This window comes from Papio anubis, chromosome 9 (genome assembly GCF_008728515.1).
Source record: "Papio anubis isolate 15944 chromosome 9, Panubis1.0, whole genome shotgun sequence".
In the NCBI taxonomy this organism is placed as follows: Eukaryota; Metazoa; Chordata; class Mammalia; order Primates; family Cercopithecidae; genus Papio; species Papio anubis.
The window spans coordinates 60,759,845-60,787,691 of record NC_044984.1 but is presented as its reverse complement, the minus strand read 5'-3'; the positions used below and the strand labels follow the sequence as shown (position 1 = coordinate 60,787,691).

The 27,847-nt window shown below is 40.8% G+C and overlaps 1 protein-coding gene across 11 annotated transcripts in view; it reads left to right on the top strand.

The window, feature by feature from the left end:
- Positions 1 to 27,847, top strand: part of GRIP1 (glutamate receptor interacting protein 1) — a 720,325-nt gene that overhangs the window by 657,244 nt on the left and 35,234 nt on the right. For all 11 annotated transcript variants that reach the window (XM_031651086.1, XM_031651082.1, XM_031651081.1 and 8 more), the window contains 4 exons: positions 3,873 to 4,018; positions 16,125 to 16,269; positions 17,646 to 17,785; positions 17,960 to 18,154. In XM_031651086.1, the coding sequence (XP_031506946.1) occupies positions 3,873 to 4,018; positions 16,125 to 16,269; positions 17,646 to 17,785; positions 17,960 to 18,154 (626 nt within the window). The remainder of the gene's footprint in view (positions 1 to 3,872; positions 4,019 to 16,124; positions 16,270 to 17,645; positions 17,786 to 17,959; positions 18,155 to 27,847) is intronic.

Genomic DNA, 27,847 nt, shown 5'->3' with positions numbered 1-27,847 from the left:
CACTGCAACCTCTGCCTCCTGGGTTCAAGCAATTCTCCTGCCTCAGCCTCCCAAGTAGCTGGGATTACAGCCGCACACCACTATGCCCAGCTTTGTGTGTGTGTGTGTGTGTGTGTGTTTGTACTTTTAGTAGAGACGGGGTTTCGCCATGTTGCCCAGGCTTGTCTCAAACTCCTGACCTCAAATTATCTGCCTACCTCGGCCTCCCAAAGTGCTGGGATTATGGGTGTGAGCCACCATGCCTGACCCAGTTTTTTGTGTGTTTTTTTGTTGTTGTTTTTTTTCTTTTTTCTTTTGCCTTCTCTGGCTATGTATTTTTAAATATCCTGTCTTCAAGCTTACTAATTCTTTCTTCTGCTTGATCAATGATGTTGTTAAGAGACTCTGATGCAATCTTTTAATGTGGCAATTGCATTTTTCAACTCCAGAATTTCTGCTGCATTTTTTTTTAAATTATTTCAATCTCTTTGTTGAATTTATCTAATAGGATTCTGAATTTGTTATCTGTATTATCACAGACTCAAAACTTCATTGTTTCCTCAAAACAGTAATTTTGAATTCTCTGTATGAAAGACCACATATCTCTATTTCTCTGTGATTGGTTTTTCGTGCCTTATTTAGTTCACTTGGTGAGGTCATGTTTTCCTGGATGGTCTTGATGCTCGTGAATGTTCATTGGTGTCTGAGAACTGAAGAGTTAAGTATTTATTATAATCTTTGCAGTCTGGGCTTGTTTGTACCTGTCCTTCTTGGGAAGGCTTTCCAAGTATTTGAAGGGACTTGCGTGTTGTGATCTAAGTTTTTGGTCACTTCACCTGTATCTCCATTAGGGGGCACCCCAAGTCCAGCTCTTGCAGACTCAAAAGTACTGCATTGGTGGTCTTGGGTAAGATCCAGAAGAATTATCTGGATTACTAGGCAGAGACTCTTGTTCTCTTCCCTTTCTTCCAAACAGATACAGTCTCTCTCTCTGTGCTGAGCTACCTGAAGCTGAGGGGTGAGGGGGTGACACAAGCACCCCTGTGGTCACCACCACTGGGACAATGCTGGTTCAGACCTGAAGCCAATATGATACTAGGTCTCAAATAAGGCTGCCAGTAAACACTTATCTGGCTACTGCTAGTCCATGTTCACTCAAGGACCAAAGGCTCTATAATCAGCAGGTGGCAAAGCCAGGCAGGATAGTATCCTTCTTTTCAGGGCAGTGAGCTCCCCCTGGCCCCTTGCAGGTCTAGAGATGCCATCCAGGAGCCTGGTCCTGGAGACCAAAACCTTAGGAATCTACCTGGCGCTCTATTCTACTATAGCTGAGCTGGCACCCAAGCCACAAGATGAAGTCTTTCCCATCCTTTCTACAAGGAAAGAAGTCCCTCCCCATGGCCACCACTGCTCCAGGCCCATGGCAAGTACTGCCTGACTATTGCCGATGTTCACTCAAGGCCCGAAGGCTCTTTAGTCAGCTTGTGGCAAATGCTGCCAGGGCTGGGACTCTTCTTTCAAGGCAGTGGGCTCCCTTCTATCCCAGAGCAGGTCCACAAACATCCAAGAGCTAAGGCCTAGAATCAGGGACCCCAAGAGCCCACTTGGTACTCTACCCCACTGTTGCAGAGCTGGTACCTAAGCTGCAAGTCCTTTTTACTGTTTCCTCTGCTTTTCTCAAGCAGAAACAGCCTCCCCATAGCCACCACAGCTGGGAATGTGCTGGGTCACACCTAAAGCCAGCACAACTCAGTCTCACCTAAGGCCCACAGCAAGTACTACCTGGCTACTGCTGCTGATTTTATTTTTTTATAATATTTGATTTTATTTATTTTTTGAGACAGAGTTTCATTCTGTTGCCTAGGCTGGAGTGCAGTGGTGTAATCTCAGCTCACTGCAACCTCCACCTCCCAGGCTCAAGTGATTCTCCTACCTCAGCCTCCTGAATAGCTGGGATTACAGGTGTGTGCCACCACGCCTGGCTAATTTTTGTATTTTTAGTAGAGATGGAGTTTCACCATGTTGGCCAGGCTGGTCTTGAACTTCTGGTCTCAAGTGATCCACCCACCTTGGCCTCCCAAAGTGCTGGGATTGCGGGCATGAGCCACTGCACCCAGCCATGCTGCTGATTATTCAGGGCCCAAGGGATATTTAGTCAGGAGGTGATAAATGTTGCCAGGACTGGGTCCTTCCCTTCAAGGCAGCAGGTTCCCTTCTGGCCCTGGGTGTGTCTAGAAATGTTGTCTGGGAGCTTAGGCCTGGAAAAGGGCCTTAGGACTCTGCCCGGTGCCCTGTCATACTACAGCTGAGCTGATATCAAAGTTGCAAGACAAAGTCTTCTTTAGTCTCTCCTCTCCTCTACTCTACCTATGGGGTGGAGTGAAGATTCTCCAGGAGCGTGAGCTTGTACTCGTGTAGGGCTAGGGAGGGTGGCTGTGCCAACCCCACCACTCACCCCAGCTGGGGTTTCCCTCAATAGGTCACATGCCCCCCAAGTCTACTGGCTCTGAGCTCAGCACAGCATCAGGACTTGTCCAGGAATTGCAGTCCTTGTGGCTTTAAACTGTCTTTTGAGTTTATTTAGTACCCGAGAACACTTTAGCGTGCAGCAGTGAGGCGTGCTGGAACTCAAGTTCTGACCACTGGAATAGGTGATTCCCCTGTGCCTAGGGCTGATCTAAATGTTCCCTCTGTGGATATCAGCTGACTTCTGCCCAGTGTTGCTTTCCGCTGTGACAGGGTAGCACTGAGTTTCAATGCAGTCTCTCCCTCACTGTGTTCTCCCTCCCACAAGTGCACAGTTTTTCTCTCTATGCCATGTGGCTGCTGCAGAAGGGGTGGGGAAGGGGCTGGCATCATCAATTCAAGACCTTCTTTCCTACCCTCTTCAGTGCCTCTTTCAATGATATGAAGTTAAAACCAGATACTGTGATTGCTCACCTGATTTTTGGTTCTTATAAAGGTGCTTTTCGATATGGATAGTTGTTAAATTTGGTGTTCCTGCAAGGAGGACAGTCAGTGGAGGCTTCTATTCAGCCACCTTGCTCCACCTCCCTCCTGCTACCATTTTCTAGCTATAGGCAGGAGGTGGGGAGGGTCCCCAGAGAGTCTGGGGCATGCATTTTTAGAGGGTAACTTAAAAGAAGGGAAAAGAGAATGGGTGCTGGGAAACAATCAGCACTCTCTGGCACAGACATAATGCATAAAAGGCTATTCTTACAAATCTGTGTATATATACATATATGCACGTAGAAACATATACATACTATATTCACATTATTTTTTTCGTTTCATTATGGACCTTAAAAATTTTCAACAGACCTACCCTGGTCCACAGCCCGTTTTAGAGTCCCAGTGGCCACTTTCCAAATAAGCTATGGATTCATCTATAAATTTTCTTGCTACTTCGGCCATAGTAAGTTTCCAGATGCAAGTGGAAATAGCAGAGGTTCAAGCCTTAGGCTTCCACTAACTCTATTACACCTTGCCTTCTCTCATTCTCTCAGCGCTCTCCTAATAACTGGACTACCAAGGATCAAAAGTAATACAACAATATGGAGAAACACAAGGATACCCGGGTCTATGCAGACCCTCGCCCATTACCTCCCTTCCTAGGAATTGTATGCTTCCTGAGTGACACTTATATATGTTCTTGTTTAATTGAAAAAAGTATAAGAAAAAATGGTTTTAATACTCTGCAATTTAATGTCATGGCAGGCAACCCAAATAAGACTAGAAGAAGGGAGGGAGTTGTCAATAAAGTACAATTTAAAAACAGTTGAACCTCTTTTCCTCTAAAGACTACCACAGTGCTACATTATGCTTAATGCCTCTTTAAATGGCCTAGTTAAGTGCTCATCATTAGTCATGTGTTACTATGCATTCACTAACAGAACTGGGACCCTGGAACTTGGGGATAAATTGCTCGCAATAGATAATATCCGGCTGGACAACTGTTCCATGGAAGATGCAGTTCAGATCCTCCAGCAATGTGAAGACCTGGTGAAGCTCAAAATCCGCAAAGATGAAGATAATTCAGGTATTGAGAGCATCCTTAGTTAAAACTGATTTTTCGAAATGCCCATCTGTCACCAAAGATATTAGATCTTGATGTTTTACATACAACAGCTGGCTAGTGACGTGGCAGCAGTGTTTCACAGCTAGAAGAGTCTTTAAATTTTGTGTTGAGAGTGTAGTACGAATTTTAAATAATGATGCTTGTAAATGATATCATTAAGATAATTTCATTATAGAAAACATTATAATTGCATGAAATAATTTTTAAAGATGATATCTAAATCATCGTCTAATCCCACACTAATACAGTGAAACTGGTGGTTTTCTAGTTTTTGTTGATATTCCTATGGCATAACTATAAACAAGTGGATGTTGCATTTTTTACCTAATTTTACATTATAAACATTTGATCATTTTATAAACTCTGAATGTCTATCATTTTTATTGACTGCCTGTGATTTATCTTTCTTCTCTTCTTAAATCACTATATTGCTTCCAACTGTTTCATTATTGTAAATAGTACTCTTATAGACATCTTTATACATAGATATCTTTATTCAGCTTTTCAACTTTTTTTTTCTTTTGAATTATTTCATGAGAAAATATTCCTAGAAGCAGGATGGCTGAGTAAGAATACAAAGGAAATGTCTATGATTCCTGATGAGTCAGTCATGCCTCACGTTGCTTTTCAAAAGGGCTATATACATTTTTTAGGCCCTCCAATGAAACTTAGGAGGGCATAGACTCATCTGAAGCGTTTGTTAAAACACAGATCCTGGGCACCACCCCAGGTGAGACCTGAGATTCTGGATTCCTAATAAACATCCAGATGCTGCCACAGCTGTGGTGCAAGGAGCATACTTCGGGTTGCCCTGAAATACGAGACATCCTATCTGATTATGATAAGAATATAGAGCCAATTGAAAAGTGTCCATTCATCAAAAGAGTCAGATAACGTGGGGAATTACAGAATGTGATATGGATCCATAAAGTAAACATTTCATTTACAATTTTGCCAATCTTGTGGGTAAAGTCAAGGCCTTTCCTATGAACATGGTTCTGCTGATTATAGTCACAAGTCTAAATGTTTGCCTAAACCATATCCACAATATGGGTAAAGTCAAGGCCTTTCCTATGAATGTGGTTCTGCTGATTATAGTTACAAGTCTTTTTGTTTGTTTGCCTAAACCATATCCACAATATATATTTTATGACTTCCAGTTTTATTTTGGTTTGGTTTGGTTTTTAATGCAGTGAGACTTTAAAGAATTTATAGCAATCTGAATGCCTCCTCCACCTAGATTTTGGTCTTCCCCAGTGTTTTAGAGTTTTTCTGCTAGGTAATTAACAGTAGATTTTATGTTTGTTTGTTTGTCTGTTTTGTGTTTGTTTTGTGTGGCACACCCAGGCTGGAGTGTGCCATGGAGTGCAGTGGCGCCAACTCTGCTCACTGCAACCTCCACCTCCCAGGTTCAAGCAATTCTTGTGCCTCAGCCTCCTGAGTAGCTGGAATTACTGGCATGCATCATCTTTCCTGGCTAATTGTTATATTTTTAGTAGAGATGGAGTTTTGCCATGTTGACCAGGCTGGTCTCAAACTCCTGACCTCAACTGATCTGCCCACCTCGGCCTCCCAAAGTGCTGGGATTTCACGTGTGAGCCACTGCGCCTGGCCATAGATTTTTGCCTAACGAACCCTTATTGAATCTTTCCCAACCGTTGGATTTTATTTTCATAGAACAAGTACATTCATATTTCATAGGTTATATAAGATTAATTAAATTACATAGTTAAAATAACAAGTACAGCTGGCATAAACAGGTTTAGGAATAAACATAATTGCCTCTAAATTTTGAAGTTTACAACTCAAGCAGGAGCAGGAGCAGAAGTGCAGAGGGGCTAGATAAAGAAACGTATTGCTCTGGAGCATGCCATGGCATTGATCTGTACATTTTATGATAGAGGATGAACAGCCACAATTAATTCAGTAAATTGGTTAAGTGGAGATTGGTTGAGAGAGCATCTACTGTATATAATTTCATTGCAACCAGTAATGAAGTTGTGGCAATGTTCTGGGATTTCCTTAATCAGGTCATCTAGATCTAGAGTTCATGGTTATGTCAGGCTATGTGTTTATGATTCCTATTCAAAGTAAAAAAAAAAAAAATCTATAGTTGCATCCATCAGTACAATTGATGATGATATCCAAATATATTTTATAACCAATGTTTAAAAATATGCACAGGTTTGCACTCATTATTTCCTAAGCAACTGATTTTCTGTGCCAACATTTGCATTTCTCTCCTTACAAGCCTGCTTCAGTTGCACTTTCTTTTGGGGATTTATTTCAAAAGAGGGAGTAAGCCTTTAGCATCAGCCTGGGTTCTGTCCTAGTCAAGAGGCAAAGCCCTGTGGAGAAACCTGTTTTGCATGATTTGCCCTGCTCAGCAGATGTCAGCTACCTTCCTTGCAAAGTGAAAAAGCCAAGCCAGAGATGAATGTGTGTAGTGGGCACAGTTGGCAATGCATCCAATTTCAAAGCCAGGCTGTGTCTGCCGGTTGGCAGGAGTTTCTCAAACAACTGAGCACTTGGAGAGCTAGACCTTACTTTCAGTTACTGATTTCCTTTGCCTCATTTTCCCCCTTTATACGCTTCCCCTACAATCCCTATGTAAACTATTATGATACTTATTGTGCTTATTAAATATTTTTTAATTTTAAGAGGTTCTGGTTTTAAAATCCTAAACCTTCCATAGAAAAACATACAACCACCCAAAATAAGACTATAGATATTGGCATGAGAGACATACTTACCCAAACCAGATTTTCTCATACTGATATACAGAAATATATACTCATTCAGACATGGTTTTACAAAAGATCACTATTTGCAAATTATTCAGCTATTGATTTTGAAGAATTTGTGTGATCCTAGTATTCTCTTCCCTTACAACATTATAATTTGAGTACCTGAATTCATTTTTATTCAGAGCAAAGTAAGGGAGGAAAAAAAACATTATTCAAAATGTAAAGCCTGACCACAGATTATTTAAAGGCAAACTAAATCTTCACAAAGAGCAAATGTTTTAAAATCAGACATGATATGATGAAGAATGGAAACTCAGAAGAAGAGACGGTAGGAGGGGGATGAGGGACCAAAAAAAACTACTTATTGAGTACAGTGTGCAGCACTTGGGTGATGGGTGCACCACAATCTCAGGCTTCACCGCTATACAGTTCATCCAGGTAATGAAAAACCACTTGTACCCTTAAAGCTATTGAAATAAATTCTTTTAAAAATATCAGACCTCAGTTTAAAGTTCAGCTCTACCACATTTGAGCTGTGAGAGTTTGGGCAACTTGCTAAACTTGTCTGAGATTTGGTCCCATTTTCAGTACCATCTACATAATGATACCCATCTCAGGGAGCTGTTGTAACTTACTGAAAGAAATACTGGCACAGTCCATACTCCACTCAGTAAGTGGAGACTATTTGTATTCTAATTACCTCCTGAAATCCCTTTCTCTGCATTCGTTCTGATCCTTTATCAAGATATGACTGAGTGGAAAATAAGCGTTGATCCTTCGGACAGTCACTGATTTTGAAAGTTTGATATTATGCTTAATCTGAAATTATGCTGGTGATCAGAATGATCCCATTAAATAGTTGCCATGCTTTGTCTCAATATTTTTGAATGGTAATATTCAGTGTATATTCTCCACCCCCAGAAATGTTGCTCATACTAATGTAGGCCCTCTGCACTTCAGGAGTTTTCCAGTCCTTTAATGGCTGGCTGCTCTCCTTCCTTCAGTGATGATTCTCTCTCCGGTCACAGGAAGTTTATAACTATACTTGATGTAACTTAGTTTCCTAAGCTAGCTTGTACTGCAAATGGGATTTAACAGATACTGCTTCAAAATGTAAGCATTTCTTCCAGCTTCGCACGTCTCACTACCCTGCTGTGTACCTTACCCAAGGAGATGGTAGAACTATTCCCAAATGCTGCTGAAGCCCTCGATTTTCAGTCATGCCATCAGCATTCATTTATTGTCTATGAAGTATCAGACAGTGACTACTGGTTCTTAGATAAAAAGGACACAATCCTGCCCTTAAATCAGTTACCACCAAATAGGAGAAACAAAAGAAAATCAATAATTAACAATATAGTGAATGTCGTAAGGATATGCACAAAATATTCCACAATGGTAAGAGAATGTGAAGGCATCCATTTGAGCCTGAGGACCTCAAGGAAAAGATTCTAACAACCTGAGTCCCGAAGAGGTTTGTGAAGTGGTGCAGAAAGTTAGGGACAGCATGGCACACTCCAGTAGGCAGATATGGCTCAAGCAGAACATATGTGCAAGGACTTTGTAGTAGGTAAGCTAGAAAGGTATACTGGAGCCAAGTCATTATGGGCCTTGTAAATCATGTTAGTAAATTTGAATTTTATCCCAGAAACCAGTGGGGAGCCATTAAAGGAATTAAAACGGGAATGAGGCCCACTGGACTTGGTTAGTGACCATTGGTTTTAATCACTTTACGAAAGCGCTGAATGAGCCATTCAAGAGAGTCTGAATTAACTCTGCTTCTAGCCCAAGCTGGGGGAAACAGTGGAATGAAAGACGAAGAACGCCAGACTGGCTTCATAACTGACAAGTGGGAAACCTAGGCAAATTAACTTCTCTGAGCATGAGTTTCCTCATCTGTAAATGTCCATTTAATGCTTACTTTAATTGGCTGTTTTAAGGATTAAAGGAGGAGATATATACATATATATACACACACACACACATATATATATTTAAATTAAAGGAGGAGATATATATATGTGTGTGTGTTGTGTGTATATATGTTTTTGTTTTGTTTTGTTTTGTTTTGTTTTGTTTTGTTTTGTTTTGTTTTGTTTTTGAGATGGAGTTTTGCTCCTGTCACCCAGGCTGGAGTGCAATGGCAGGATCTCGGCTCACTGCAACCTCCACCTTCCAGGTTCAACCGATTCTCCTGCCTCAGCCTCCCAAGTAGCTGGGATTACAGGTGCCTGCCACAACTATGCCCAGCTAATTTTTTGTATTTTTAGTAGAGATGGAGTTTTGCCATGTTGGGCAGGCTAGTCTCGAACTCCTGACCTCAGGTGATCCGCCCACCTTGGCCTCCCAAAGTGCTAAGATTACAGGCGTGAGCCACCGCGCCTGGCCTAAAGGAGGTAATATATTTAAGAACTCACCAATAAGTTTGCACTTAGTAAAGCCTAATGAATGCTGACTATCAGTAGTCATTACTGTATTTGGATATTTTAAAAGTGAATTTAAGCTCTATTTAACAATGGCCAAATCTTTTGGAACACTTGGAGTTGTAGGTGTTTTTCTCTCTCATTCTGGATTCAGCCTGGACCATCCTGCCTTCAGGAGCTTCTGCATTTGTCATCTTCCATTACTGCAGGAATGTAACTCAGGTAGTGTCCAGTGGTTCTTGTGTGGGTCCAAGGCTCTGGGATTCCTGAGGCTGTGACCCAATCCCCAGGTCCTCAGCAATGCAAATAATCCCCTTGAAAAAAATCTATTGTTTGTCTTGATTGCTTCTGAGTCCAAAGTAAATGAAGAGAGTTGGAAGACCTGGCTAAGGCCTGAGAGGAAACCCTGAAACAAAGCAATAGAGACTTTTGGGGATTTGCAGGAAGAGATAGAGGTTTGCAAATCTATCACATATAGTTTTCAAAACTCGGCTTTGTATTACCACCTTTTTGTCAATCAAATATACAGCTATTAATGATTTCTCACTTGGTTTGGGGAATCTTATTCTAATATATAGCGTATTTTTGGAGACCATAAATCAATACTTGACCTTCCTGGGCTCTAATCTGTGTAAAAAAATCATTTTCAGGCTGCAGCTTGTCCTATTCAAAGCAAATTACCTTTATCCAGCCTTATTAGTGATTAAATTAGTCCTTTGAAACAGATTCATAATTTGGGCTTCAAATATATATAGTTCACCAGTGTTAAGCCAAGCTAAGTAATTTGCGGTAGCTTTTCCCCCTAAACCCAGATTGGAGTATTGGAGTAGCAGAGATGCCCCTTTCCAAGCTCCCAAGAATGATCTCGGCTGTGCTAGGAGCACTGGAAGGAGGTGTGTTGACAAGAAGCTGGCTGCAAGAAGGACCTATGATAAAAAGTACTTTTCTCTTTTCTTCAGGCTTGATTTCATAAAGGGATGGCTCTCCAGCTTGAGTGTGCATCAGAATCACCGAGAAGATGTTAATCCACAGATGACTAGGCCCCTCTCCCAGAGTTCCCATTCCTATTGGTCTGTGGGGTAGGGATTCTCAGTCAAATGCAAACTTGAGAATTTGTAACAAGTTCACAGATGATGCCAAAACTGCTGGTCCTAGAACTACACTTTGAGAAATGCTGTCACAAACAAACCAGTTTTGAGACTTAAAATTATCACTTACACAAAGAAATTTGAATTCTACTCTGAAAACACTTAGCAATTGCTTGGACGTCTCCTGGTATATCATTGTGACATGCCTATATAAAATGCCCCTAGCAATAAGGGAGCTGTAGACATTGTTGTTCAAATGGTTTACTTTCTCAGGCCTGTCCAACTCCAAGAAATTTAGCTGTACTCTAAAATTAATTCCATCACTTTTAGTTGAAGTGAACTTTGATTGACCTGCACATGTATGCCTTCCAAAGGCTCTCTCCCAAATCCAAGCCTCCTATTTGGCCACAGAAGCAGCTACCATTATGGATTCAAGCCAGATAGTGTTCATTTTGTTAAACAAGCGGCACTCAAGAAGCCTGAAAATAACATTGCACATAAGTAATGCAGCAATTTTGCATCTGTTCTGTGCTTCCATTAATTTTCTTAACTAGAGCTGAGCAGAACAAACAAGTAGGCTTGCCCCGTTTCCTGTCTTTCACTAATCGTTGTAAACCTTCTGTTGTGATATAAAAGCTGTTTATAATATCATTAACATCTGCTTAGGCTCACTTTGAAACTTACTGGTGATTCTACTTTTTTCTTTCTCAGAAGTTTCTCTTCTAGTTAAACACCGTAGTTGCTCCTTTCTAAGACTTCTACCTGAAGCAACCTCAAGGAGAGTATATTTAGGAACGCTTCAATCTCCAAAATAGTCTGAGTATTCCTTCCTAAATGGCAGTTATTATCCTCCTCCTAAGCTGCAGGGCCTCACAGATGCCAATTGAGTTAAAGCCTGAGAAGGCAGGTGGAATTGGCAGTTGAACCTGAAGCTGACTCAACACTCCTGGCACGGTGGAGGGAGGAAGTTCTAGGTTTGTTCATCCCCACAATGGCAGCTGAGGTTGTATTCTCAAACTTTGAATGAGATTAGGTTTGCATCACATGTCTTGGAAAAGGAAACTAGACCTTGGCATAGCAGGGAAGCTGACTCGTAAAACTCTCCTGGAGATCTCAGCCTGGGAACCAATGACTACATGCTAATATGCATTCATCCGTCTGCTCACTTGTTCAAGCATTTACTGAGTTCCCTTTGGTACCAGACATAGTTCTAGGCTATGGGGATATGAAGATAAAAATCTCTGTTTTCAAGGTAATCTTATTCTAATGAAGAGCCAAGTAGTGAGATCCTTAAAACATAGAGTGAAAGGTATACGCTAGAACATACATTTCCAAGGGGGCAAAAATTGGTTCTTAAAATTGGTTCTTGTGGTATCTTGGATATTACATTATGAAAGTTTGTGGCCCTCCAAATCTCAATCATACCTGATTGAATTCTAGTTCTTAATATTTAATTTCTCTCATTAAGGATAATTTAAAACTAATTTCACTCTTCTCGTTATTTGAGAGCAAGAATGAAAATAAAAGTTTAGAAACATCAGAAGAATGCACAGGAGCTGTGGGTCTCATAGGAAAGCCTCTAGCCCCTCCAGCGAAGCCACCAGGAAGCCTTTCTGAAGGATGAGACTCTGAGCCAAGCTTTAAAGTAAAAGTAGAAATTCTACAGGATAACAAATGAGAGAAAGATGTTTGTGCATAGGGAGTAACAGGTGCACGGGCTAAAGATGTTAGAAAAGTGCTATTTAAGGAATTGCAGTGGTTCTATGAAGAGAGAATTTAGCAGATTGGATTGGGATGGGGGAGGATGGTGTGACCCTCTGGGGGCCAGCTCAGCTCTTGCAAAGGGGTTATATTTTATTCTTAAAGAACTGAGGAACCAATAAAAAGCTTTAAGTAAGAGAGTAACATTTCAGATTTATGTTTTGAAAATATTCTGGGGAGGAAAAAGAAGAAATTTATGTTGGCAGCAGTGGTGAAAATAGAAGTGGGGAGGAGGGGCAAAGGCTGGATCCCAAGCAGGAAAACTGTTTAGGAGGAAGCCATTGCTATGAAAAACTGGGCAGAGCCAAGATGGGGTCCTTCTCAAGAGCTGGAGAGCTTGCCTTGTGGGCAGACAGGCCATATGGTCTGGAAAAGACTGTGCAGGCAGCCATCACCACCCTCTATGAAAGGAAAGCCAGAGTAATTAAATACCTGTTTACACAAGGCATCCACATAGGGCTTTCTAAGGGAAATGATATTATTTTCTTTTTCAAAAGCTTGTTATTAAATTCAAAATACATACAAAAATAAAAATAGCATAATGAATCACCATGCATCACCCAGTGTTAACAGTGATTTGCTTACAACCAACCTTGCTTCATCTCCCCTCTTAGTCTGGTTTCCCCACCTCACCAGTGGAGTTATGAAGAAATTCCCAGCATCATCTCATCTTTTTACTATTACTAACATATGCCTAAAAAATACTTTTTTAAAACATATAACTAAATAACATCATTAGCAATATTTTTAATATCGCTCAATGTTCACATTTCCCTGATATATATAAAATCATAATTAAAACCAACTGTTTTTTTTAAAGCAATCTATCCAAGGAAAAAATAGACAGCTTTTTTTTTTTTTTTTAAGAGGGAGCCTTGCTGTGTCACTCAGCCTGGAGTGCAGTGGCACAATCTCAGCTCACTGCAACCTCCACTTCCCAGGCTTAAGCGATTCTCCTGCCTCAGCCTCCTGAGTAGGTGGGACTACAGCACGTGCCACCACACCTGCCTAATTTTTGTATTTTTAGTAGAGACGGGGTTTTGACATGTTGGACAGGCTGGTCTCAAACTCCTGACCTAAGGTGATCCGCCTACTTTGGCCTCCCAGAGTGCTGGGATTACAGCCATGAGCCACTGTGCCCGGCCAATAGATACCTTTTTATAACAGTTGGTTTTAATTAGAATTCCAAATGATCTACTCATTGCTTTTGGTTGTAATATCTCTTAAATCTCCCTTTTCTTTCTTTCTTTCTCTTTCTTTTCTTTTGTTTTCTTTCTTTTTTTGAGACAGAGTCTCGCTTCATCACCCAGGCTGGAGAGCAGTGACATGATCTCAGCTCACTGCAACTTCCACTTCCTGGGTCAAGCAATTCTCCTGCTTCAGCCTCCCAAGTAGCTGGGACTACAGGCGCAAGGCACCACGACTGGCTAATTTTTGTACTTTCAGTAAAGATGGGGATTCATCATGTTGGCCAGGCTGGTCTTGAACTCCTGACCTCAGGTGGTCCACTGCCTTGGCCTCCCAAAGCGCTGGGATCACAGGCGTGAGCCACCACACCCAGCCAAATCTCCTTTCTCTTTTGTGTTTCTCGCAATTTTTTGTTAAAGAAAACATAAATCAGCTTCCATTTCTGTCATAATTTAAATAGAGCATCACGTCATCCTGTTTCCACCCCAATGTAATCACAGGAATGTGTCCTTCTTGTTAAGATGTACCATTTCCTAGATTCGCATCTCCATCACTATCTAAACTCATTGGGTGCCCTAATAATTGCCTTCTAGTCAGTGAGGACTCAGATGCCAATAAAAAAATGTCCCCAAATAAGGCAACCTGAAACAGACTATCTTAAAGCCATTTACTTCATCTCTGGTATTATTTTGTCATCTTTGTGTCACAAGTTACATTGTCGAAAAATAACATGGAATACTCACTCTGGGTTGCCTGCAGAATGAGCTGAATAGAACCAGGTACCCCCCTTCTCCCAATGAATGGCACTACCCCCAAATCCCCTTCCCATGGACCACTTTTTGTTTTCATCTGAAGTATGGTTTCCATGGATACTCCCACTAGTTATTGGGTCTCCAGGTCCTGGGCAAGCATCCTTCTCCCCAAAACCCATAAAGAGCAGATGCTCCAACCCAAAATGCTTGGCACCCATTGACAAGTTTGTGCTCATGCTTGCCTTATACAGAGAGCAATAAGGGGTCAAGGTCTTTGCTATGGCATACACACCTCCACTGAATGGCCAACACAGAGTGTCCAGCAGTAACTAATGTTTAACTTTGCCAGGGATTACTAATCAAATGACTCATTCAGAATTTCATCCAGAATATAGTTGACAATGAGGGCTGCAAAGTACATGCAATCTATCCAATAGTGCTCTGTTCATTTAGGTCAAAGCCAGCTCTGAAATGTGACAAAACATCGTACTGTAGGAAAATTTAGACTTTTGACTTCTGCGCATTATTCAGTTACCCTCTATCTTGATGCTTCTCTCCAGAGCCCTTAGCAGATAATCACCAACCTATTGGCCACAACTTCAGCATCAGCCCAGAAGAAACTTGTGAACCAGCAAACAGAGCTGTTTTAGGTTTGATATGGGAACTTCTCAGCTGCTAATGTAAATTTGATCCCAATGTTGAAGATTTTGTGCCCTAAAATGTTGACTTAAGCATTGCAGTGTGTGGTGGATGGTCTTTAGTTCTGAATATGTGGAGCAAATACGTTGAGTAGAGTGCTCAGAAAGTGGAGATGGTGGCTGCATTCAAAACTCCCAATCTATGGCCAGAAGTGAAGTAAGTGCTGGCAAGAGAGGACACATTGCTTCCCACATGACTCGATAGACCCTTCATTTTATATTCATCCTAATTCTTCACTGAAAACATAATTAATTGAATTGTTAACTCAAGCCTTGCTTTTCCTCCTTATTTTAGGGTTTCATATAGTAAATGAACAGCTGCTCACTGCAAAAATGTGGCCGTGTTAATACTTCACTAGGATGTAGTCTGATTGTAAAAGCTGACTGTTTTGTTAAAGTAGCCACTGAACCATTTCATTGTATCCTCAGGTGCAGAAATGAAACAGTTCCTTAACCATTCACAGCTCCCAGGCCCAAGGAATAAAACAAGAAACGCCCAAGAACTTTAAGCATGTCAGAAGCAAATAAAATCTTTGAATTCTGAGACTTCTTATTTGCAACCCTGACACCATCACAATACCCACCATGTTGAAGGCGGCCCATGATATCTTTCTGGCCAGTGCTTTAGGCAGAGCACATTCACAAGTGTCTTCCACTATAATAATGTTGAATAGCCAAAATTAGTTTATGACAGCGTGGCAACCTGGTCTATGCTGTTGAAACATAGTTTAAAACAGCTTTTACTCCATTGAAAGAGGAGAGATGATCATTCAAACTTCCACTTTAATATCTGTAATTCACCTATAGGACTCACATTAGAAGATAGTAAGTGGAATGATATGTAAGAGATTCTAGATTTCTTGCTGTTGTCTTCAAGTTTACTTATCTAAGTTCCACTTAACCATATACATGTTATCATTTGTTCCAACCCTTAGCAAAATCCACGTTTCTATATCAAAAGTTAGCTTGCATGTAAAGCTTAAAATGGAAACAGCATGACCCGATGTCTTCTTTGTTACTGGGTGACTCTCTCCTCTCAAATTATAATACCTCCTCAGCCATATGTTTATTTCACAGGTATTTACTGCACACTTACCAAATGCTAGATAAGCACTGTCCTAGACATGGACACAGTTGAAAGGTCCTGCAGCCCCAGTTGGGCAGATCTCACACATGTAAAACATAAGTCATTAGGCAGTGTTCCTCTCCCCTGGCACTGACAATGACTATATCTCTGTATTTGAATGTAAGATCCTACTAAGGAAATGCTGTTCCCCAAAATAATTATTTTCTGAGACATGATACTTCGACGAGGATGTTTTGAATTCCTACTTTATGTGTGAATCTATGTGTCTTACTCTTTTGCCTTTTCCAAAGAAATCAATTATGATTCCTTGGCATTTATTGCAGATGAGCAAGAAAGTTCTGGAGCAATTATTTACACCGTGGAGCTGAAACGCTATGGGGGGCCCCTTGGCATCACAATTTCAGGAACTGAAGAGCCGTTTGATCCTATAATCATTTCAAGCCTCACTAAAGGGGGATTAGCTGAAAGGTAAAATTTGAAGTAACTGTTATAATTACCTGTGTCTGAGATGGGCTTCCTTCCTCACAACCACATAAAAACATGCTCCTCTCTCTGTGGTTATCTGTTGGCTTTTAAAAATCTGCACAAATGATTCATCTTAGAGCTCGAGAACTCTCAGGCAGAGCTCCGACTTGACTCTGAGGGGCATCTTACAGGTGGTAAAAGATGTCATGGGCTTAGCATTGATACTACTCTCTGAAACGTATAAACTGACCACAATTGACTGAAGATGGGTTTGTATTGTGTCCATTTTGAAAGGAGGAAACTAAAGTTCAGGGAGTTTGAATGGCTTGTCCAATTTCATTCAGCAAACACTTGCTGAGCCTCTGTTACCTGACAGGTGCTGCACTTAGCTGCTGTGTTTTCAGAAGAGGGTGATACAGGCATCATCTTATGGGAACAAAGTGTAGTGACCCATTTTAATAATGTCTTAAAATCTGGAATGTCCATTTTTTGCTTTGGCAATGATGTATACACACACACCCACTCCCCACCCTCTGCTAAACTGCATTTCTTTCTGAGATGTGTTGTCAGACATATGACAAACCCTACAGGCAAGTCTGTCCTCCAGATCTGTCCTTCCAACCTAGCTCAGGAATACACAAATGCATTGTTCCTGCTAACGACTGGGAACAGTGGTTAGCAAAATAGAGACACAGCATTGCAGAATGTTGGAGCTGCAGTGTACCTTAGAAATTAGCTCAGACAGGCTGGGTGTGGTGGCTCACACCTGTAATCCCAGCACTTTGGGAGGCCAAGGCAGACGGATCACGAGGTCAGGAGTTCAAGACCAGCCTGGTCATCATGGTGAAACCTCACCTCTACTAAAAATACAAAAATTAGCTGGGCATGGTGGTGCATGCCTGTAATCCCAGCTACTTGGGAGGCTGAGGCTGGAGAATTGCTTGAACCTGGGAGGTGGAGGTTGCAGTGAGACGAGACTGCGCCACTGGACTCCAGCCTGAGTGACAGAGCGAGACTCCATCTCAAAAAAAAAAAAAAAAAAATCTGTAGAAAGAAAGGATGCTCCATGCTATCCCCTACATTTGTATTTGGATTTTTAGGGGACTCACCCCATGACTCAGCTTTCTTGGAATTGAAAAAGCACACAAGTTCATTTTAATAACTAATTAAAACAATTTTTAAAATGTTTTTGGAAACTAAAAAGTAATCCACAACATATGCAGTGATCTTACGACATTTCCCAGAAGAAAGCAAGAGGGACTTCTGGAGATCCTTGCCAAGTCTTTATTATGATGAATGTATAAGGTATGTCAGGGAATTTATATTCAGTACCACACAGGGATTATTTCTACCTCTCCTATTACTATTTGGTGTTTCAGAACTGGCGCAATCCACATAGGAGACCGAATCCTAGCCATCAATAGCAGCAGCTTGAAAGGGAAGCCTCTGAGTGAAGCCATCCATTTGTTACAGATGGCAGGAGAGACTGTCACCTTGAAAATTAAGAAACAGACAGATGGTGAGTAGTGAGTTGAAAGCCACAATTAAGGATTTCCAGTGCATTTTCTTCCTTGAAAGAATGTGCTAGTGTCTGTGTGTGATTCTAGGGAAACGAATCTCCAGCAACAGAGTATTTTGGTATATTTTTATTTAAATTTACTCTGATACTTAAACTCCTTTCCTGTCTATAAAGCCCAGTCAGCATCGAGCCCCAAGAAGTTCCCCATTTCTAGCCATTTGAGTGACCTGGGGGATGTGGAGGAGGACTCCTCGCCAGCGCAGAAGCCAGGCAAGCTGTCCGACATGTACCCTTCCACAGTGCCCAGTGTGGACAGTGCTGTGGATTCATGGGATGGGTCTGCAATAGACACCAGCTATGGAAATCAAGGTACGTCTTTACTTTGTCCCCAGAGGACTTGTCATTGTTGAAGCCCATGCTTCTTCAAGATTCATCCTCTGCTCCATGAGGAGAATATCTTTATTTAACTTGTATCTGCTTTGGTGTAGCCATATTCATATTGAACACACTGAATGCTTACACTCAGCTGGCCATGCATTTCCTTCTAGTGCTTATAAGGCATGAACCTTTACCAAACACTAAGAGGCCTCCATTAGGTCTACTGATGGCCAAGTATCCCATCCAGAGCTTATCCTTCAAGCTTAGATTAATGTGAGGCAAACCATACAATAAAGTGGCTTGTTCAATACAGGCCCCATTGTCTTATTTTTCAGCAAGCTTTCCACAAAGATGGATTGGGGAGTTCAGAAGAGTTACATAAGAGATTAGCCAATGATTTGTGACTCTATTTATTCCTGCCCACTCCTGACTTTTTTTTTTTCTTTTAGAGACTGGGTCTCACTCTGTCACCCCAGGTAGAATACCCTGGCACCATCACAGTTTATTACAGCCTCAAACTCCTGGACTCAAGAGATCTTGCTGCCTCAGTCTCATCTCCTCAGTAGCTGAGACTATATGCAGACACCACCACACCCAGCTGATTTTTAAATTTTTGTAGATATGGGGTCTTGCCATGTTATCCAGGCTGGTATCAAACTTCTGGCCTCCAGCAATCCTCCTATCTTGGCCTCCCAAAGTGCTGCGATTACAGGCATGAGCCACCTTGTCCTTTCCCTGAATGTTTATACTTAGAGCGTTATAATCACAATATAGGAAAGTATAGAGTAGATTTTTCTTCATAGGTGTCATTGTCATGTGAAGAAATACTATCTACATTAAAAAGCCTCACTCATGGAATATAAACACATAAAAGGTGTCAGACTGAATACAGAGCAGAAACTAATAGCTTCTTTTAAAAAATATTTTCTTCCCAGTGATCCATGGCATCAAAAAGAAAAGTATGTCAAAACTTCTTGGTATTTCTCCTCATCTGAGCCTTACCTTCTCCCGTGTTCTATGTAAATTCCAGCCTCTGAATCCCTTGTTTGCTCTGGGTTTCAGTCAGTCAAATAATAAAACACATAAACAGTTTAGAGAACACATTGGCATGAGGGCTGCTTTGTCACGGAGTTAACTGTACTTTTAGGAGAGTCTGTATCCAGTTTGCTCTCTCCTGGTTTTCCTAGTTTCCTTCTCTCAGCCTGCCTATGTTGTGTCACTCTCTGTTAAGTCCTCTGGTGAACAAAAAAAAATATGGAAGGGAGAAAAAACTGGAAAAAAAATGAAAAGAGATGATATTTCAAAGTTGTCAAGTTGTTACTTTCATTAGAGATGATACTAGAGTTGGATGCGGAAAATACTTTGAACACCTAAATGGAATTGGGGCTTTTATTTATTTGGCAATTAATTTTTGCAAGTCATAATACCTTGTGACAAGTTTGCCTATGCCACCAAATAACAGACCTTCTGATTGCCTGAGAATTGATGGGCCACCAGAAGACACTGAGTAAAGGACAGAAGTCACATTCTATCAGAGTAGACTCAGGTTTATTTATCAATGTATTGTGTATTGGTTATTTATTCATGTATTATTTGTGTGTTGCTTATTAATGTAGAGATATTTTTGTCACACAGATTTTTGTGAGGGTGCTATTGATATTAATGACTTCTTCCCCATAAGGTGATCCGGAAGAACTTAGCTACTCCATTCCTTGAAACCATAGAAAAAGGACCATGAGAAGCAAACTGAATATAGGACCTGCCCCTCATTAGTAAAAGATGAAAAACCATTTGCTATTTGTGAAACATTTTGAAATTTTGAATCATAGTCATAATATTACATTTTGCATCTATAATTTAGACATTTTATGAGGTTGAAGGGAACTAAGGGATAAGTAGAGACAATGGCAATCAGGATAGAATCGAAGTACTCCAAGGTAATGAAAAAGTAGTAATAACCCTTTATATATGTAGAACACTCTAGAGTTTACAAAGCACTTTCGTATAACTAATCCCCATTAATTCTCGTAATGAATATGGAAGCTGAAGGCAGGATTTCAGCTTTAGAAAGGGTTTAGGAGTCAGCTAGTCTGGTGTCCGGTGCAGCCCTTGGTGCCAGGTCCTGCCTCACTGCACGCCAAGACACGCTGCATGGACTTGAGCGCCCAAGTTGACAGGTTGTTCCTTGTGCTGAGGCATCCCCCCATCTCCACATAGCTCTGATGACTCTAAAGCTCTCACTTGTATTGAGCTGCAGTATGCCTATTAGTCCTAGCTATACCCTCAAGGTCATTCTGAGCTAGACTAAAGCCTCTTCTCTTGACAGCCCCTTAGATACTCGGAGACAGCTATTGGGTCTCTGTTGAGGCTTTCCTTCTCCAATCCAAATAGCCCCAGTTCCTTTAACTGTGCCTTCTATAATTTACTGGCAAGTATCTGTATCGTCCTGTGGGCCTCTGTTCTGAATGCGCTTCAGTTTACCTGTATACCTGTTAAATGTAGCATTCAGAAAGGAAAATCACACAGTAGCCCGACAGCCTGGAGCAAAGCAAGCTTGTCATTGGCATCACTGAAGACAGGAGAACTGATCAATGACGCCTACCTCAACATAAGAATTTTAGTGGTCATGGCACATCTGTCACTCATTTTGAGCTTACAGTTTACCAAGATCTCAAAGTCTTGTGAATGTTTTTTTTGTTGTTGTTTAGTTTTTTTTTTTTTTTTTTCCTTTACCTGTGATATTCAGTTAAACTGCATCTCTCCAGATTGTGCTTGTGAGATTGACTTTTTAAAAGCAAGGCACAGCTGGGTACAGTGACTCAGGCCTGTATTCCCAGTACTTTGGGAGGCTGAGGTGGGCAAATCACCTGAGGTTAGGAGTTCAAGACCAGCCTGAGCAGCATGGCAAAACCCCGTCTCTACTAAAAATCCAAAAATTAGCCAGGCATGGTGGCACACACCTGAAATCCCAGCTACTCGGGAGGCTGAGGCAGGAGAATCCCTTGAACCAGGAGGCAGAGATTGCAGTGAACCGAGATCATGCCACTGCACTCCAGTCTGGGCAATAGAACAAGACTACATCTCAAAAAAAAATTAAAACAAAAATAAAAGCAAGACAGAGAACCTCACTTTTACTTTTCCTATTCAATATTATGTTGTGAGATACAGCTTATCTCTCCAACCTGTCCCTCCAGCCTCTCAGCAGGCTCTCTGCCTTGTCCCAGGAAGCCCCTGCACATTCTCTCTGTTCCCTTTAAGGCTGGAATAGTTGCCTCATTCCCAGGAGGCTGTTGCACCTCCATAATGCACATCTTCCTCCTGGGGCTGGAAATCGATGTCTTTGCAGCAACATTCCTTACTGTTCTCTGCTTCTTCTCTAAAATGTCAAGCTTGCTCCAGTATGTAATGACTGGCTCAATATCAGGCCCATAGACCATGTGGATACACTGTTGGACAAAGGAGACATGGTCTCTGCTCCCATGGAAGAGGTTGCGCAGCTGAAGGGACAGTCAGTTAACAAATAAATAAATAGTGGCCTTATCACTTCATTCGTGGAAAGGGAAATAGAATGGAATGACGAAAACTTGTGGGGAAAGAAGGGATGTATTTAAGGAAGTCCCACAAGGGGCTGATCCTCAGTTCCACTGTGTGGCTGACTTCTTCCAGTCGGCCTCCGGGTCAGCTTCTTTCACTCCCCATTGTCTTGCCCATTAGATGCCTCATGCCCTTCTGCCTTATCAAAATCTTAGGTATTTGGCCTCCTTGCATCTTCTTAATTCTTCCTTCTAACTCTGAGAAAACCCTATGACTGCTTTACTTGGATTTAGAAAAGGTCGGTACAAGAGGGACTGGCAAATTGGTGGTGGTACATAGACTGCCATTCTCATGGGCTGAATAGCTCTTGTGCTCTCTGTAACTTTTGACTCTCAACTCAGATAGTTACATTTCTATCTTATTTTTCTCTCTTTTGAAGTCATTTTGATCATTTGTATTCTCTCAGAAAATGAAATTATTTCATCCAGATGTCAAATGTATTTTTATATAATCTCTTTTTAAATTTTTTTATTTTCTCAGTTTCTATAATTATATCCACAATATTGTTTCTTAATTGGTATATTTGTGGTTTTATTATTTTCCCCATGATTTGATTAGTAACAGTTTATTTGATTTCTTTGTTTGGTTTTTATTTTTTCCCAGAGAACTGACTCTTGCATTTATTTATTAGTTCTACTCTAGTTTTTTTTTTTTACATAAAATTTTACTTTTAATTTGATTAACTCTTTCATTCAGTTCCTTTTGAATTTTATTCCTTTTATGACTTAAGTTGGATGCACAATTTATTTTCATTGTTTTATAAGGATATATTCCCTCTTTGTGTTTTCATAAGGATGATAACTGATCAAGGACACCAACATGTGCAGTCAGAGTCCAACTTTATTTAATGTCATTAAAGAATACAAATACTCCATACAGAGGATAGCACAGAGTAGAAACCCAATGGTATCCTCCTCTACTCATTGGCAGGGTTTTATTTTTCTCTTTCTTTTCTGATCTCTATAAGCTCATGTTTCATCATCATCTTGTCTTGCCCAATTTCTCTTGAGTTCTTATATTTCTGCTTTGATCCCTTGTTTTATAGAGGTGATGACTTTGCTGTGTATTTTTTGAATTTTGTGATTATTTCTGACTGGTCATGTTTATCATTTGCTCTGAACCAGGCTTCTTCTCATGAGTATTCTTCATCTGCTATCACTTTGTTTTTCTATGCCTTTGCTCTCATTTGTTTGATATGTACTTGGTATACATGTTATGCCAATTCCTTTTTAATTACTGCTCACCACTGAAAGAGATGAGTTCTTCCTGAACTGCAAGCTGCTAGAGGTTCTGAGAAGAGCCCAGGTTGTTTCCAGGCTACCAAACGTACCCTAGTTCCAGCATGGTATATGTGAGTAAACTCTTCCCCAGCTACCAGAGAGGAGCAACAGCAGGCTGCTCACAAGACAGAATTCCTCTCTGCTACCCTGCTTCACTGAGCAATTGCTCCCCTCAGTCTGTGACATGTGTTCTCTTTCCCTGACTTACCTTGATGCCAGATGGGACCACAGGTACTTTCTGCCGCCAGCCATGCAGTGCATACTGGTGTTCCAAACAAAGCATTGGAGTTTTGCCTCACGCCACGGCCCCTGCTTTGGTAGACTGAGTTGTCTACCAAAGAGTAGTTTGGTAGTCCTGGCCATAGGTGCCTTCTCTCCACTTCTTACCACCACCACCCCCTTCCCATTTGACTTCCACTGAATTTATGTATTATGTATTTTCTTATGTATTATGGTTTGAGATTACACAAACACTCTAGTTTTGATTAAGATGGAGTTGCTTCTGTTATTTATCATTACTTTTTGTCTTGAGGTGATTTCTGAGAGAAGAGAGAACTATCTTTGCATTGACATTTTAAGACCATAGCCTCATCTGAATATATAGAGTATTTCTTGGCAAGATCAATTACAAACAGTTATACAAACATATGATTTGATTTTCTCATCCTTCACAACACTGGGTCTTTAGGAAACAAATTTGGCAGGAAATTAACTGGCTCACTTTCCTGTACTAAACTTGATTTCCAAGAATGAAAGTAATGGCAAGAGCTATAGTCCCAAAATTGTAGAATTCTATTTTTTTCTTTTTTTTTTTTTTTGAGACAGAGGCTCACTCTGTCACCCACGCTGGAGTGCAGTGGTGCGATCTCGGCTCACTGCAAGCTCTGCCTCCTGGGTTCATGTCATTCTCCTGCCTCAGCCTCCCGAGTAGCTGGAACTACAGGCGCCTACCACCACACCTGGCTAATTTTTTGTATTTCTAGTAGGTACGGAGTTTCACCGTGTAAGCCAGAATGGTCTCGATCTCCTGACCTTGTGATCCGTCCGCCTCGGTCTCCTAAAGTGCTGGGATTACAGGCATGAGCCACAGTGCCCGGCCCGAAAATTGAATTCTAAACTTTATGATTATGAACCAACACTGATTAGTTCACTTTTCTAAATTAATGCTGGATATGAATTAAAAGCTACAAATATTAATCTGCATTAGTACAGAAAACCAAATATTACAAGGTTGGAATGTCAGAATTTTACAAATATCTAAGGCATAGTTACCTAAAAATAAAAATCATCCTATCAAGATTCCATCTACTTTCAGAAATACCTACTTTCCTATTTTCCACTTGTGCAAATAAAGGCCTATTTTTTGTAAAGACCTGTTTTCCATTATGCAAATAAATAAAACTAAACATTAATATCAGTGAAAGGAATCTGGACTAAATTTTATACCTCACATTAGGATACAAAGTGTAAGATCAGATATGGAAACCCAGATGTAAAATAATTAAAGAGAGAAAGAAGAAAAAGAAAAAGGTGCCAATTCTTTTTTTTTTTTTGGTTTGTTTTTTTTTTTTTTTTTTGTTTTTTTTTTTTTTTATTTATTTTTTTAATTTATTTATTATTATTATACTGTAAGTTGTAGGGTACATGTGCATAACGTGCAGGTTTGTTACATATGTATACTTGTGCCTTGTTGGTGTGCTGCACTCATCAACTCGTCATTTACATCAGGTATAACTCCCAATGCAATCCCTCCCCCCTCCCCCCTCCCCATGATAGGCCCCGGTGTGTGATGTTCCCCTTCCTGAGTCCAAGTGATCTCATTGTTCAGTTCCCACCTATGAGTGAGAACATGCGGTGTTTGGTTTTCTGTTCTTGTGATAGTTTGCTAAGAATGATGGATTCCAGCTGCATCCATGTCCCTACAAAGGACACAAACTCATCCTTTTTTATGGCTGCATAGTATTCCATGGTGTATATGTGCCACATTTTCTTAATCCAATCTGTCACTGATGGACATTTGGGTTGATTCCAAGTCTTTGCTATTGTGAATAGTGCTGCAATAAACATACGTGTGCATGTGTCTTTATAGCAGCATAATTTATAATCCTTTGGGTATATACCCAGTAATGGGATGGCTGGGTCATATGGTACATCTAGTTCTAGATCCTTGAGGAATCGCCATACTGTTTGAATAGACATTTCTCAAAAGAAGACATTCATACAGCCAACAAACACATGAAAAAATGCTCATCATCACTGGCCATCAGAGAAATGCAAATCAAAACCACAATGAGATACCATCTCACACCAGTTAGAATGGCGATCATTAAAAAGTCAGGAAACAACAGGTGCTGGAGAGGATGTGGAGAAATAGGAACACTTTTACACTGTTGGTGGGATTGTAAACTAGTTCAACCATTATGGAAAAGGTGCCAATTCTAAACCAAAGGAGGCCTGGAACACAGGCCCACATCTGTAATCCCAGCATTTTGGGAGGCCAAGGCAGGCAATCACTTGAAGTCAGGAGTTTGAAACCTGCCTGGCCAACATTGTGAAACCCTGTCTCTACTAAAAATTCAAAAATTAGCTGGGCGTGGTGGCGGGGTGCCTGTAATCCCAACTACTCGGGAAGCTGAGGCAGGAGAATCACTTGAACCCACTAGGCGAAGGTTACACTGAGCCAAGGTCGTGCTGGTGCACTCCAGCCTGGGTGATAGAGTAAGATTCTGTCTCTAAATAAAGAAATAAGTAAATAATCCAAAGGAGAAATGACTTAGGACCATACATTTTATTTATTTTTTTATTATTTTGTTTTTTGAGACCGAGTGTTGCTTTTATCGCCCAGGCTGGAGTGCAATGGTGTGATCTCGGCTCACTGCAACCTCTGCCTCCCAGGTTCAAGAGGCTCTCCTGCCTCAGCCTCCCAAGTAGCTGGGACTACAGGTGCCCGCCACTGCACCCAGCTAATTTTTGTGTTTTTGGTAGAGATGGTGTTTCACCATGTTGTCCAGGCTGGTCTTGAATTCCTAACCTCAGGTGATCTGCCTGCCTCGGCCTCCCAAAGTGCTGGGATTGCAGGCGTGAGCCACTGTGCCCCGCCAGTACATTTAAAAAAATTATTTCTTTTTTCAACTTATTTATTTTATCAATTTTTAATTTAAAATGTAGTTTCCAATATCATATGTATATTTCATGTGCTTACACCATCATTCAACAACAACAAAAAGTTTCATTATCTATCTGGCAGTTGATTTTTTCTTATACCTGGGCTGCCTCATTTATTCTCTGGCTTTTAAGCTTGACTCCTGGTATAAAGGAATAACCCTCAGGGCCTGTTAACTTCTTCTCAGTAATGGGCAACAGGTTTGCCTTTTACCTAAACATAATTTTCCTCAGATATTCCCTCTTTTAAATCATGGTATCACCAGCCAGCTGTATCAGTTAAAGGTTAAGTTTAGTTGACTTAAAGATTTTCTTCTACATACAAAACAAAATTTAAATGATGGCATTTAAGCAACATCAGGATTTATTTTTCCCATGGTGTCATCAGGACCCAGGTATCTCACTCCCTCTACTCAGCATCTCTGATGTCCCTCCATTGCCACTGCCTTTGTTTCGGGCCTGACGGAATACGGTAACTCCTTCCTCATTTATCTTCTTACTTTGAGCATCTTATCCCACATTTGTATCAATAATCTTTAGAAAAACCAAATCTAGTCATGCCACTCCTTTAAACCAAAAAAACCCTCTTTTGTTGGTTATCTGTTGTTATAGGATAAACTCAAATGTCTTCAATTTAAAACACAGGGTTGTTTGTAATCTAGTCCCTGAATACTTTATCAGTCCACCTTCTGACACTTCTTTGCAGTACCTTTTAGTACACATACCCAGAATATCTCACTATTCTCTAAGCAAGTTTTGCATTGTGGTACCTTGATAACACTAAGTATTTTGATATGTTAATTAACCTCTTAATCGGTTTCAAATCCATTGAGAAATAGAAATGAGAGTCAGCTATGGATTAAAATATCAGCATTTCATTTTATTTTTTTTTTTTTTTGGTAGAAAAAGCTGGATTGGTCCTGCAGCCAGAATCAGGATAATTATTTTCCTACCCTCAACCCAAGTCTAGACATTGAAATTTGAATGAGACGCAAGTCAGATCTACACAGCAAACCATAAGTGAACCGATTACCAGTCAATGAGATTAGGTTCAGCTGAAGAGAACTGCAAACTCTAACAATACATTGACTTACATTATAAAGAAGCAGGCACTTCAAGCTGGTATGTAACTCCACAGTGTCATCAGAGGCCCATGCTTCTAAATATTTCCACTGTGTTATGCTTAGCACCTGACTTTCATCCTTGGGGTCACCTCATAGTCCAAGACAGTTACTGGGGCTCCAGCAATTTCATTTGCATTCCAGACAGCAGTAGCAAAGGTGTAAGGAGCCTTCTCAGAAGTCCACTTAGCTATATCATGGACCAGAACATTTCACTAAGTTGCACTTAGCTTTGAGAGAAGCTAAGAAGTATAGTTTTAGTCTGAGCAATAATTTGCTCACCCCAAAACGGGTACTCTGGTACTAAGGATAAAGAAGAGAATGAATGTTCTGTTGAGCAACTGGTAGTCTGCCACGGTTATCTAACTGCCCAGTCATGCCTTTTCTTGCCTCTGTCAAGCTCAGAGAGCCCCAAGATTGTGACCCAGGCTTGCTTACCACACAGCGCAGCAGCAGTGGGAGAGAAAGGGTCCAGAGAAAGCCAGGAATGGGCTGAGTGACATGCCCAGTGTTCTTTTCCAAAACTC